A 13782-nucleotide genomic window follows, 5' to 3' on the forward strand; every position below is an offset into this window, starting at 1 on the left:
GGGGAGGGGGAGAAAAAGGATCATAAATCCGAAGATTCCAAAATTCGGGAAAGTATTAGACGACAAAAACCAAACAAAGATAATATGACATGAAATCTGTCATGTAATATTTCTAACCTTCTAGATTCCATTTAGTGGCCATTATTAATTCTTCTGCATGAGATAATAATATCTCTCTTTAATTAATTGATTCTATAACCATCCGATTTGACTTGTGAGCATATATTAATATAATGGTGGATTCTTTTTAGCATTTTCAAAGTAATTTTGGGAAATATTGCAATTATTTTTATTTTGTATTATTAAAAAATAATGGTAAGCGGTTCGAGGCCCACCGTGTGAAACCCAAGAGACCGAAACAAGACGAGTCCAAATTATCAGTCGCGTTCACATCACGCGGTGACTTATGACGTCATTTCTGACGCAAATGTATATGCCACGTATCTGTTACGTGGCCTATTATAAATCTTCCACGTGTAAGTATATTCTCCAACCAGATTCGGGAGCTAAATACGCCAAAAATAATATTATTTGACCAAAAACCCTTTAATTTTTTTTTTACTTGCTTACAAAGAAAAAAAAAATCTGGAATTTGCAAATGTTTGGTTCTTCGGTTCGGCTTCTCTATATAAGGACCAATCGTCTTGGTCGAATTTCAAAATCATCTTCTTCTCTGTTTTCATCGAAGCGATTACTGTTCGAATCTTCTGACAAGCCCCTTTTGAGCGTTCCCCGAATTTGTTCTCCGCTCTCGTTCCCGTCGATTGGAGCTAGGGTTTCTGGGTCTGTGTTGTCTTGTTCTAGATTGGAGCATACGATGGCTGCCACTTCCGAGCCGAAATCCGTCCATGATTTCACCGTCAAGGTTCGGTCTCTTTCTCTTCTGGATTTTTTTGGGCTCCTCGGTGTGATCTTCTTGCTTCATTTCTGCGGTCTAACGTTTCTGTTCTGTTCTTGTCCTTGTTTTAGTAGTCTCGCAAAGTTATCGCCATGGTTCTTGTATCAGTGGTTCTCTGATAGGAATTTGGATTTTATGGACGTATGTGTGCTTACACGAATGTTGGTCTTGAATAAATGTTTTGGATTGCACTTTGTAACAGACATAATTTGTGATTTGACATTGATTTTGCTGTGGAATGAAATGCTGTGATCTGACTGACCGCATGGAATCTGTCACTTTAGGATGCGAAGGGAAATGACGTTGATCTGAGCATCTACAAGGGGAAGACCCTCATGATTGTGAACGTTGCTTCGCAGTGGTAAAGCATAATTTTCCATGATCTCAATCCAGTAATATCTTGATCTTTCTATTCTATTCAGCCCTTTAATGACCCTTGTGCTTTGGAACTGGGAACCTTCTGGTTCAGTGGCTTGACCAATTCGAATTACACGGAGCTCGCACAGCTTTACGAGAAGTACAAAGGCCATGGTATTGGTCCTCTTACCACCTTTTCTGGGCATTGGTTTCTAACACTAAAGCAAAGACCTTTTCGATTCATCGGGCTCGGAATGTCATCCATGTTTCAGGATTTGAGATTCTTGCCTTCCCCTGCAACCAGTTTGGTAACCAAGAACCAGGAAGCAATGAAGAAATCCTTCAATTCGCCTGTACCCGGTTCAAGGCTGAGTACCCTATATTTGATAAGGTAAAGCATTGCGTAGAGATAGCATTTTAGGCCATTGGTTCTCAGTACCGATTCTATTTCCGGAATCCATTTGATTCGTTCGTGGATATGCAGGTGGATGTGAACGGTCAAACTGCTGCACCCATCTACAAGTTCTTGAAATCGAGCAAAGGCGGTTTGTTTGGGGACGGCATCAAGTGGAACTTCGCCAAGTTCTTGGTCGACAAAGATGGAAAAGTCGTCGACCGTTATGCTCCTACCACGTCTCCTCTTAGCATCGAGGTAGTTTAATTAAACAGCCACTCATTAATAATAACCAGTTACTTAAACACTGCCTAAACTGAGAATGATCCACTTGATTTGGCAGAAGGACATCAAGAAACTGCTTGGAGTTTCTGCTTGAGCTCTCCTTTCATGGTATTATAGCCGATGATCCAAAGTGGCCAATAAACAGCTGATCTACCATATGTAGTAGTAGTAGGCCTTTGTGTGTAAGGATGGTACACATACGTACTTTGTCCGTATTTTGTACGGGTATACATATTATGTACCTCGTTGTACTGGCATTGCATTTCGAACTTTCAGTGAAGGGATGTTTATTATCTTGTATCAAAAACTCCATACCATAATATAAAACAGCAGAGAAAATAAAATAAAATAATAATAAGGAAGCAGATAAGATAATATAGTCTTTAATTTCAAATAAGACGCATAAATGCGAGAATTCGACATGACATAACAATGTGGTGTCGGTAGGACATGACCCCGTCCCTTATTCAACGATAATAATAATAAGATACCATAATAGTTTTTACTAGTTTATTAGAATATTTCTTCAAACAGCTTCCTGCTTGACATCCGGCTCCTGCTTCAGACCGATGGGTTTGGCCACATCAGGACTGAAACTGGCCACGACAACCTGCAAATAAAACCAAGCCGGTTAGTTAACATCCTATCCGGTTCTGGCCCGATTAGAATTCATGTACATGTATGTATGTACCTGCACTTTGCTATCGGCAATGAGAGAGTCAACGGCACCGCCGATGACAGCTCCGGTACGGTCAGACAGGAGAACGGTGATATCTCCATGTTTGCCGGTCGGTTCACCCGGGAGACAAGTGCCGGACATGGATGCTATCTGGAAACATCCCTGCGATTTAAAATACATGTACATATGGTAAGAATTTAAACGAGAGAAAATGGTAGTTATATTATATATTGGACTGCATGGATATATTTATAATATCACCTCAAGGACAGGGCTGGATGCGTTCTGAGGCATCACTGCCTTTGAGACAGTTCCTATGGCAGAGATTATGACCAGACCCTTGTTGTACATCTCTGCTACCCCCTGGATGTTGGCGATAACGTCCTATCCACAAAAAAAGAAAAAAAAAATCCAACCCTGTATCTGTATGGATAATGTCGGAATGATTCATACGAGGAGGAGTTATGGTATAGATTTACCACTCCAGGGTTCAACATGATGAAATGCAGTTTCAAGGGTTGGCTGTCGGATGAGATTTCGGTCCCACCGGCTACAGTATGTAACAAAAACGCATGTAATATAAATTCCATGAAAAAAAATCAGAAAGAAGACAGGATATAGAAGATGATGATGATGATGATATATATTATATATACCGATCTTGGACTGAGGAGATCCTCGAACATAAGCCACGGTCGGAACACGTGATCCCGAGGCTTCTCGGTCATTCTGGCCCCTCCCCGGTTGGTTCGGTATCTTGAATCCACAACGACAAGACAAAAAAAAAACAGTTCTCAGTAGAATTAAGACAACAAGTGGAAATCAAAGGGAAAGGAATCTACGAGGAGAGACGAACCATGGTGTTTTTTCTTTCTCAGGAACCAAACAGAAGAGAGAAGTGAAAGAAGGAATCGCGGTTTGGAAATGTGGAAGAGACGACTGATTTATAAGGACAGAGAGAAGCGATTGAACGAACGCGACTCCCCACGGCAGCTGTTTGGTTTTTTCATAATTCCGTTTTTGCCCTTCGTAACCGTTATTTAACGGTTTTAAGATCTTTTGGCGCGCTTATTGCTTACCGGCATGAAGCCGCAACTAAACCGGACAATGCGATTGAACCGAATGAAACCAAACGGAACTCTTTTAGTGCAGTGGTTTACTTATGGTACCATAAATAATTAACAAATTAGGGCGGGTCCAATTAAATTTTCAGGTCTCTAATCACATGTTTTGTTTGCATTAATTTAAATACAAATATAAATTATTAGCAACCACTGAAAACATCCAATTAAATAATCAATTATTTATAATTCAATTAAATAATTAATTCGAAATTTAAAATAATTTTAAAATGATAAATTAATATCACGAATATATTTTAAAGGTCAATTTCTTATCTTTGAAGAAACGGAATCAATATAGGCTGTAGTGCTACTACAAGATATAAAAGTAGAGAAATATTTATTTAAGTTGAATGAAATGAATTTAATTATATTTAGGTTCACAAAGCCGAGGTCCATGAAGTGCGGGATATCATTAAATCAAGGGAAAGAACAGAATCACACGGGATTTTTCAAGAGATCTCGAATATTTTTAAAAAAAAATAAAGAAAAAAGGGCCCAACCGGGTTCGAACCGGTGACCTCTTGATCTGCAGTCAAATGCTCTACCACTGAGCTATGGACCCTCGATGGTCGACAATAAATTATATAATAATTCAATTTGTAGGGGTTGATACAAGCAGAGAATCTTTTATCCGAATATCTTAAAAAGAGAGATGAATGATTCGACATGTACACTAAAACCGTTTAGGTGGGTTTGTTGTGTTTAAACTTTTAAATCCAAGAAAATCACAATACAGTTATTTCTCAACTCAACCGACCGTTAAGAGAGACAGTACAACGGTTGGAAACAAAAGTGGAACATTTTCAAACCCACCACCCCTACATTACAAAAACAAAAAAGACAACATTTTATTCCCGACAAGCAACGAGAATCACGCCCCCAAACTTTGGAAGATTCCAAAGGATGTTTAGTACAAGAGTTCCTTGAACACGGGGTCTACGCTTTGTCCCCACTCTCCATGGTATAGCTCCAACAGCTTCTCCGCCGGTGTAATCCCTATTATTCCCAAATCACACACACCGTGAATCCAAATGTTTTTTCCCCTTTTCCCCTAAAATCAAAATGTCAATTGCTATCACTTTTAAACATATTACGAACTGATTTGTTTGTATTGTACCTGTTTGGACCACCTCGGCGACGGCGTTCAAAAAACCCGTTTCCTTGTAACCTCTTCGCTCCAAGCCATCCTGAGTGGGTAAAACCCCCACCCGATTCATTACACATTTCTATTAGGCATGGCACGAGTACGAGTACGAGTACGAGCACGAGCACTGGGGAAAAAAATGACGCAAAACCAGTAGTACTACGGGCATACACACCTTTGCCAGCTTCAGGACATCTTCGGTCACATGTTTCAACCGACCATCTCTAAACGGTGTCTTTAAACCTGTTACTGGAACCTAGTTGGATTTTTGTTTTTTGGGGTTAAAGCGCTATGTTCAAGCCGGATCTTTGATAAATACACAAAGATACGTATTTATTAGACGAGCACAGCTACCTTTTTCCTCAGCATCTCTCTTTCTTCCGGAGTCCAATCAGCTGTCATGTCCAGAACGGACTGGAGAGATTCCTCATCGTACAATAAACCCACCTGAAATTCCAAGAATCATATTAAACAACGATCCGTATTTGCTGGAGTTGTGTCTCGTTTCCGCACTATGGAACTCTAAAATGAACCAAGAGAACATTACAAGTTATTTAGACGTGTTTACCCAGAGAGCTGGCAAGGCACACAACCTTCTCCAGGGTCCTCCATCAGCACCTCTCATCTCCAAGTATCTCTTCAACCGGACCTAGTGTCACCCAAAAAAAATATCATCAGGCTCAATATAGGACTGGGGAAGTCTAGAGTTCTTGTCCTATGGAATCCAGGATCGGATAAATTGGATAACAACCTCGGGGAATATCGTTGTCAAGTGATTTTCCCAATCATTAAGGGTGGGCAGTTCACCCGGGAGACGAGGAAGCTTTCCAGCCACAAAGTCCTGTGCACAATGATGAATATGTCGAGATGATTAATGGCTCAAGCAGATGAGGGTTTAAATGCATTGTTTTAATTTGTTGGCATAGAATAAAGAACAAAACCACAAAACATGTAAGTAGAAGATCAAGGATAGATGTAAACCCGAAATGTTGATCCAGTACAGTCAATGTACTTCTTGTTTCGATAGACAAAATACATAGGAACATCAAGTGCATAGTCAACATACTGCTCAAACCTATACCGGACAAGTAAAAGGGAAAAAGTTAAGATTGAGATTAGCCAAAGGACAACGAATAAGATCCCAAAAATATTATATCACGCTTGTATGTGTACGTGCATACACACACAAACACATATGTGTATATATATATATTTAAGTATAAACTCATAGAATAGTACAGCATAACTTCCCATAAATAATCAAGAATGCCAACCAAAGGTGCTCTTGATGGCAAGCTTATATGGAAGAAACAGACATCATGTAATTATTATTCTTAGACAAGCGTGATGCTACTCACCCAAAAGAGTTGTCAAAAACAAAAGGTAGCATTCCTGTGCGATCCTTGTCAGTATCCGTCCAAATATGGCTGTCAACACTTATCGGAATTAAAACTTAAACGGAGAGATTCAAAAAAGAAATGTGACGGACAATAATCAGATGATTTAGAAACCTCCTCATGCTGAGAAAACCATTCGGCTTTCCTTCGGTGAAAGGGGAATTTGCAAAGAGAGCTGTCGCTATCTGTTATATTCAGATAACAGTGAGACAACTGTTAGTCATAAATTAATAAAAAGATTCCTCCAGATACGAGTTTGAGCGACTCACAGGTTGCAAAGCAAGACCTGCACGGAACTTCCTGATCATATCAGCTTCTGAGTAGAAGTCCAGATTGACCTGTTATGAGTATATGTGAGGAGCCTTTTTAGCATCTCAGCCCAAGAAACAGAAACACATAGTTAAAAGATTCATTTACCTGAACAGTGCAAGTTCTGAGCATCATATCGAGTCCAAGTGAGCCAACTTTTGGCATGTAGTTTCTCATAATGTCATACCTTCCCTGAGCAGAAAAAATCGCACCGATTCTCACTACTGGAGCCAACCTAGCTCAAAGCACGAAAGTACACAAAACTTGCCCAACTAAAAGGCAGCGACCAAAAAATGTACAGAACATTGAGCATGTAGAGCCAGAGGAGCCAGGTATTAAGGAGAATCAATTATAGATATCAAATCTGCTGAGATTGTAATCTTTCCATAACTGTTTCCTAAACTATAGCTAAGTCTTGCTGTATATATCCTCATGTAACAAGTGTAAAGAAATGCAATATTATTCAAACCCTCATATGGTATCAGAGCGTTTATAGTCAAAAGACTAAATCAACTCCGAAAACCCTAAAAATCCCCTCTTTTTGCTGTCGCCATGGCCACCGATGGAAGCTCCTCTGCCAACGGCAACCAATCCTCTGTTCCGAATGAGACTGTTACACCATTCAATCCAGAAAATCCCTCTCAAACATTGATCAACATCAATGTGTCGAATGTTTCGAAGCTAACGGCAACGAACTACATTCCGTGGAGTCTCCAAATCCGAGCCTTGCTGCAAGGCTATAACCTTGCTGGATTCCTTGAGCAAAATACTGCTCCATCAGCCACCGTCACCATCAACGACGTCGTCACCCCAAACCCCGCCTATGAGGCGTGGTTCCGACAAGATAGGCTGATCTTTGCTGCTCTCCTTGGCTCTCTCTCCAGCTCCTGCCAAGCCATCGTCACTACATCCCCAACCTCCGGCCATGCATGGCACACACTGGCCACGACGTACGGCCGTTCAAGCCGTGGCCATGTGAAACAAATCAAGGAGCAACTTCGTCGTTTCACAAAGGGAACCAAGTCCATTGATGACTATATGACTTTCTTCAAGGTAAAAGCCGATGAACTCGCTCTCCTTGGGAAACCGATGGATCATGAAGATCTTATCGACCTTACGCTTGCCGGTCTTGGAGATGAGTACAAGGCCATCAAAGATGTTGTCCACGCCAAGGACACCGCAATATCATTTGTTGAACTCCATGAGAAGCTACTCAACCATGAGGTGGATATTCTCGCATCACAGTCCACACTCTCGGTTGTGCCCATTACGGCTAATGCTGCATCGTTCAAACCTCGGCAACAGTTTCGATCCAACAACCGTCAACAGCATGATCCGCGGACGCAAAGGAACTCGAATACTAGCTCCAGAGGCTATCAAGGCAAGTGTCAACTATGTGGAGTGCATGGGCATAGCGCGAAGTTCTGTCGTCTTCTTCGTGGAAATTCTGGCCACATGCAAAACTCGTCATATGGCTCCGATTCGAGCTCACTTGGGTCAGGTCTGTACCATCAGCCCTCGACCTATGCTCCGCCTCGTTCTGGTCCAATGGTGAATGTTGCCTCGGTTGGTGACCAATCCCCGGCATGGCTCCTTGATTCCGGTGCCTCGCATCACGTCACTACCGACCTAGCAAATCTCTCGCTCCATGCGCCTTATACCGGTGGAGATGATGTTGTGATTGGTGATGGATCAGGCCTCTCGATCGCACATACTGGTTCTATGTCACTTCCCTCTACCACTCGTTCTCTCTCGCTACATAATGTTCTTCATGTTCCGACCATTCATAAAAATTTAATTTCTGTCCACCAACTTTGTCATGCTAATGATGTTTCTGTCGAATTTTTCCCTCATTCTTTTCAGGTGAAGGATCTCAATACGGGGGCACAAATCACAAGAGGTCAAGCTAAGAATGGAGTGTACGAATGGCCGAAACCCGTTATCGAGTCTGTCCGATCTCAACATCTCGTTTCCGTCTTTTCTACTGTCAAGACCACTTTGTCCGAGTGGCATGCTAGGCTAGGTCATCCGTCTTTGGATACTCTACGTAAAATAATCTCCGGGTTATCTCTTCCGTTGTTAAATCCGTCGAGTAAGTCATTGTTTTGCAATTCTTGTTCTATCAATAAAAGCCACAAGTTACCGTTTTTCACTTCCTCCGTTGTCACCTCTAAACCTCTTGAAATTCTCTATTCCGATGTGTGGACATCTCCAATTGAATCGTTTGATGGTTACAAATATTACGTAATTTTTGTCGACCATTTCACTCGATACACTTGGCTCTATCCACTCAAACGAAAATCCTCGGTTTTTGACGTCTTCGTTCGTTTCAAGCCCCTTGTTGAAAACCGATTCCAAACCAAAATCCTCACCCTTTATTCCGATAATGGAGGGGAATACCTTGCACTAAAAGACTTTCTTTCGAGTCATGGCATCTCTCATTTCACAACGCCCCCTCACACCCCCGAACACAATGGGATTTCCGAAAGGAAACATCGCCATATCGTGGAAACGGGTCTATCTTTGTTATCTCATGCGTCTATTCCACGAGAATATTGGACTTATGCGTTTCCAACCGCAGTTTACCTCATAAACCGCCTACCGACCGAGATTCTAAGTCATCGTTCTCCATTTGAGTCTCTCTTTCAAACGATCCCAAACTATCACAAATTACGTTCCTTTGGATGTCTTTGTTACCCGTGGCTACGTCCATATTCCCGACATAAACTTGATCCCCGTTCCACTCCGTGTGTCTTTGTTGGCTACTCACTAACTCAAAGTGCGTACTTGTGTCTTCATGTCCCCTCTCACCGCCTCTATGTCTCTAGACACGTTGACTTTGAAGAAAACATCTTCCCCTTCTTGTCCCTTCGGTCCTCTGAGTCTCCTAGTTCATCGTGTGATCCACTTCCTTTGATCGAGTCTCGTCCTTCCCTAGTCCCGTACAGGCCTTCGTACACGCCACCGGCTTCGACCGTGTCTCCCTCAATGAATCCTTTGCCAGATGAGAATATGGGAACCTCGCCGGAAATCTCACCTTCACCCTCTCCTACTGCCGAGAATGTTACCAGCCCTACCATTCCTACACCACCATCACCGGCCACACACCAAATTCACACTGAGCCCACACATCGGTCCGAGCCATCACAAAATCACATGATCGAAAACCACCCTACCCAACCACCTATTCGAAACTCACACCCAATGACAACCCGATCCAAGAACCACATCTCAAAACCATCCAAGAAACTTACCCTCACTGTATCACACCAAACCCCAAGTGATATAGAACCCACATGTGTGACGAAAGCGCTAAAGGATCCGAAGTGGAGACATGCCATGCATGATGAATTCAATGCATTACTTCGAAATGGCACATGGCGACTCGTACCTCCTCATCCGTCCTACAATGTTGTCGGTAATAAATGGGTTTTTCGAACTAAACGGCTTTCGGATGGTTCTATTGACAGGTATAAGGCTCGCCTTGTGGCTAAGGGTTTCCATCAAAGGCCCGGTGTTGATTACACCGAAACATTTAGCCCCGTGGTGAAACCGACAACAATACGGGTGGTCCTAAGCATCGCTATATCTCGTGGATGGATCTTGCGCCAACTTGATGTCAACAATGCATTTCTCCAAGGATCACTCACCGAAGATGTTTATATGACACAACCGCAAGGCTTTGTTGATCAAGACAATCCTACACACGTTTGCAAATTGCAAAAAGCTCTCTACGGTCTCAAGCAAGCTCCACGGGCATGGTATAAGGAGCTTTGCAATTTCCTTCTTCAATCCGGGTTCACAAATGCTCTCTCGGACACCTCTCTATTCGTCCTTCATCAAGGCGACATTTCCGTCTTTTTGCTCGTGTACGTTGATGATATAATCATCACCGGCAATCAACCGAGGATGGTTCGCAAGTACATCGACATGTTGGCAGCTCGGTTTTCCTTGAAAGATCTTGGCAACCTCTCATACTTTCTTGGCGTTGAAGTCACCGACACTCCGAAGGGTTTGCTTCTCACTCAAGAAAGGTATATCACGGATCTCTTAACTCGCCACATGATGCAGGATGCTAAACCTGTCACGACACCTATGTCTTCGACAGCCAAGCTCTCCATGCACTCCGGGATAGCTTTAGATGATCCGACTCAATACCGGCAGGTTGTAGGGAGCTTGCAATATCTCATGTTTACTCGGCCCGACATTGCATATCCAGTGAACAAATTATCACGCTACATGCATCGACCCACATCGGACCATTGGCAATCCGTCAAACGTATACTAAGGTATCTTGCCGGCACGCGCTCCCTTGGTGTCCTCTATCCTCGGACGAATCCCATATCATTACATGCTTACTCGGACGCGGATTGGGGAGGTGATCGGGATGACTTCAGTTCAACGGGAGCATACATTGTTTATTTGGGCAGCCATCCAATATCATGGTCTTCGAAGAAACAAAAATTCGCAGCGAAGTCATCAACGGAAGCTGAATACAAATCGGTCTCATCTACGGCCTCAGAGGTAGAATGGATCATGTCCCTCCTATCGGAACTACGAGTTCCTATCGCATCAACTCCGGTCATATATTGTGATAATGTGGGTGCCACATACTTATCGGCTAATCCCGTATTTCACTCGAGGATGAAACATGTGGCCATTGACTATCACTACATACGAGGTCTTGTGGAAGCCAAGAAGCTTCGTGTTGCCCACATCTCGGCGTCAGACCAACTTGCCGACACACTCACCAAACCTCTCTCGCGGCTCAAGTTCGACAATTTCCGACTCAAGATTGGACTCTACTCTCCGTCCATCTTGCGGGGGCATATTAAGGAGAATCAATTATAGATATCAAATCTGCTGAGATTGTAATCTTTCCATAACTGTTTCCTAAACTATAGCTAAGTCTTGCTGTATATATCCTCATGTAACAAGTGTAAAGAAATGCAATATTATTCAAACCCTCATACCAGGGGGTCTCATCCATATTGTCAAAGAAATGAGGTATGGTAGAGGGGTTGTTTGAAGACAAAAAAAGAAACATAAAAACAGTCTTAAAAATGAAGAAGACCCATACCTTTGGCATAATGGGTATATCCTCCCGTGCCCATTTAGGCTGGAAGCCGATTCCCAAGAAACCAATCCCCATTTCCTCTGCGACAGCTTTTACCTGTTAACATTGATAGAGAATTGACTGTTTGCAGCATTTCAGGGCAAGTGAAAAAGAAATGATATGATTTCTTAAGTTACCTGATAAAGGTGTGAATTGACCTCAGCACAAGTTTGGTGCAAAGTCTCAAGAGGGGCCCCGCTAAGCTCAAATTGACCACCCGGTTCCAGGGATATGCTTTGTTTTCCCTGATAAAAAAAGGGACAACTTATCACCTACAATTAAATAAGAGTAGGAAAAGGATTTCATCATATAGCATCATCCATCTCGTGGAATATTCCAGCGAAGAGCAGACATATCCAAATGACTAAAACATATAAACAGAAGCTGTTCAGAAGAGAAAACACCAGGAAAGCAGTTACCTGCTTCAGACCTATGATTTTGTCATTTTCCAAAACCTTTTCCCAATCAAATCTCTCGGCAATACCATTGAGCAACTCAGCTATTTGTTCATACTTCATAGGACGCAAAGTATTGACCTCAAAACCGAATTTCTCGTGCTCTGTACCTATTCTGCAAGCACTCGCGAAGTTAAGTTAGCAAGATAGAATACCGATCAAACAGATACGCAATGTGGATGAATTTAAATCCAACGAACAAAGGAGCACATCAAAAATCAAGAGAGTTGGGCTCATAATGGGCATTGTACAACAAGCTCTCACTCTAGTTGACATAATAATATAAGTTAGAATGAGACTGTACCTCCACTTTTCCTTTGGTTTGCACCCAGAGGCAAGATAGCCAATGAGATCCTCTTTGGTCAGTGGCTCGGTTGCAACTGCAGCGTCTTCGGTTGGAGCACTTGTGGCAACAATCACTTGACGCCCTCTTTTGCTTCTTTTACCATTATCATTTGAACGGAGAAGCATCTTTTCTGAGGATTTGCTTCTAGAACAGAAGCTAACGTAAGTTTCCTTCATCTTTGACATCTCCAAGTTTCTCACAGACCCAGGACCAGCCTTGTTTCCAGTCTTTGAGCAGACAGCCCCTGAAGGGACACTGCATGTTCCTCCCGCCTGTGATACAAGCGCCATGGCCTACGTCCTGAAACTATTATGACCTGCATGCCACCGAATCCAAATACCATCATAAACATATACATTCTCAGGGAGACCAAATCAGCATGAGATTGACTTCGACAACCTGTCACCAATCAATAGTTTCATCTCTTCTAACTGCGTAAAATGATTCATACACCATGGTCCATGACTGCCATGAACTTACAACTAACATTTGATCTCCAGAAAATTTGCAATTCATCTATCGTTATCACAATTCGTTCTCAACATTGAATATCGCAGACTCTCCCTTTAGCCGCATCCAAGCAATCCAATCAAGTTTCGCACAAAGATACAAATCCACGGAAACAATCAAACAATGTTCCATTCAATAATAGCTTCCACATGCCACCTGCTTCCATCCGACAGCTCTCATACGATCGAATTGTCTATGATGATATTTCCGGTACATTTCACGGAATTGAGCCATCAGAATCAACGAATCACGGGTTTCAGAAAAGCAAAAGCGACGACAACCAAGATAAAGCAAAAAACTGATGAAATTCTACTTACAAATAATTAACGAAACAAAAAAAGACCACGCGAATCCACGTGGTCCGAACAAACAAATTGAAAAATTCAGAAATCTGCCGTCGGAAAACCAAAGACACACAACGAAGCAGTAACAACAATCACGAACCGACAAAAGAACCGAAACAAAAATCCCGAAAACCCACAAACGAATCGGATCGTTCAGCGAGCAAAGATTCAAGAGAGAAGCATCGGCGTCAGAAATCACGCACTGAGGCAACGAGAAGAAAATGAAGAATTACCTGAATCCTTCGAATCCAGCGACGACGAGGAGCTGGATGAAGAAGAAGTAAAGGGAACGGAAGCAAAAGGCTTTAGCAATTCGTTGAGATCATTTCCTTTTATACCGGAGCTCGGGAAAACAAATAAATAAGAAATGCTGTTCGTTCCAACTCAAGGCAAGTAGTGGAGCGTAGCCGTCTCTGAAAGAGTG

General features: G+C 42.4%; 3 protein-coding genes and 1 non-coding gene across 5 annotated transcripts; 1 reads left to right on the forward strand and 3 right to left on the reverse strand.

The window, feature by feature from the left end:
• The first annotated feature begins 565 nt into the window (after nucleotides 1–565).
• On the forward strand, nucleotides 566–2234 carry LOC104814454 (probable phospholipid hydroperoxide glutathione peroxidase). The gene is made up of 6 exons (XM_010542495.1): nucleotides 566–865; nucleotides 1183–1259; nucleotides 1368–1429; nucleotides 1528–1646; nucleotides 1740–1907; nucleotides 1993–2234. The coding sequence occupies exons 1-6, from the start codon at nucleotides 599–601 to the stop codon at nucleotides 2026–2028; spliced, it is 729 nt and encodes a 242-aa protein (XP_010540797.1). The 5' UTR covers nucleotides 566–598; the 3' UTR covers nucleotides 2029–2234.
• Nucleotides 2235–2297: 63 nt separating this feature from the next.
• Nucleotides 2298–3558, reverse strand: LOC104814460 (AT-hook motif nuclear-localized protein 27-like). Its single transcript, XM_010542509.1, has 6 exons — nucleotides 3470–3558; nucleotides 3270–3369; nucleotides 3093–3163; nucleotides 2875–2997; nucleotides 2626–2775; nucleotides 2298–2544 (listed from the first exon to the last, which is right to left on the reverse strand). Exons 1-6 carry the CDS (start codon nucleotides 3470–3472, stop codon nucleotides 2461–2463), a joined length of 531 nt encoding a protein of 176 aa, XP_010540811.1. The 5' UTR covers nucleotides 3473–3558; the 3' UTR covers nucleotides 2298–2460.
• A 669-nt stretch (nucleotides 3559–4227) lies between these two features.
• On the reverse strand, nucleotides 4228–4299 carry TRNAC-GCA. Its single transcript has one exon. It is a non-coding gene; the product is annotated as a tRNA-Cys (tRNA).
• Nucleotides 4300–4390: 91 nt separating this feature from the next.
• Nucleotides 4391–13734, reverse strand: LOC104814473 (glutamate--cysteine ligase, chloroplastic). 2 transcript variants are annotated; one of them, XM_010542529.2, is made up of 16 exons: nucleotides 13592–13732; nucleotides 12463–12820; nucleotides 12123–12273; nucleotides 11841–11948; nucleotides 11668–11760; nucleotides 6696–6779; nucleotides 6548–6616; nucleotides 6393–6463; nucleotides 6240–6308; nucleotides 5863–5956; nucleotides 5633–5722; nucleotides 5450–5530; nucleotides 5236–5328; nucleotides 5057–5137; nucleotides 4855–4924; nucleotides 4391–4733 (listed from the first exon to the last, which is right to left on the reverse strand). In XM_010542529.2, the coding sequence occupies exons 2-16, from the start codon at nucleotides 12792–12794 to the stop codon at nucleotides 4645–4647; spliced, it is 1575 nt and encodes a 524-aa protein (XP_010540831.1). In that variant the 5' UTR covers nucleotides 12795–12820; nucleotides 13592–13732; the 3' UTR covers nucleotides 4391–4644. The 2 variants fall into 2 exon arrangements, with proteins under 2 accessions (XP_010540831.1, XP_010540840.1); XM_010542538.2 differs by having other exon boundaries at nucleotides 4696–4788; nucleotides 13592–13734.
• Nucleotides 13735–13782: the final 48 nt, after the last annotated feature.

This window comes from Tarenaya hassleriana, unplaced genomic scaffold (assembly GCF_000463585.1).
Source record: "Tarenaya hassleriana unplaced genomic scaffold, ASM46358v1 Cleome1, whole genome shotgun sequence".
Taxonomy (NCBI): Eukaryota; Viridiplantae; Streptophyta; class Magnoliopsida; order Brassicales; family Cleomaceae; genus Tarenaya; species Tarenaya hassleriana.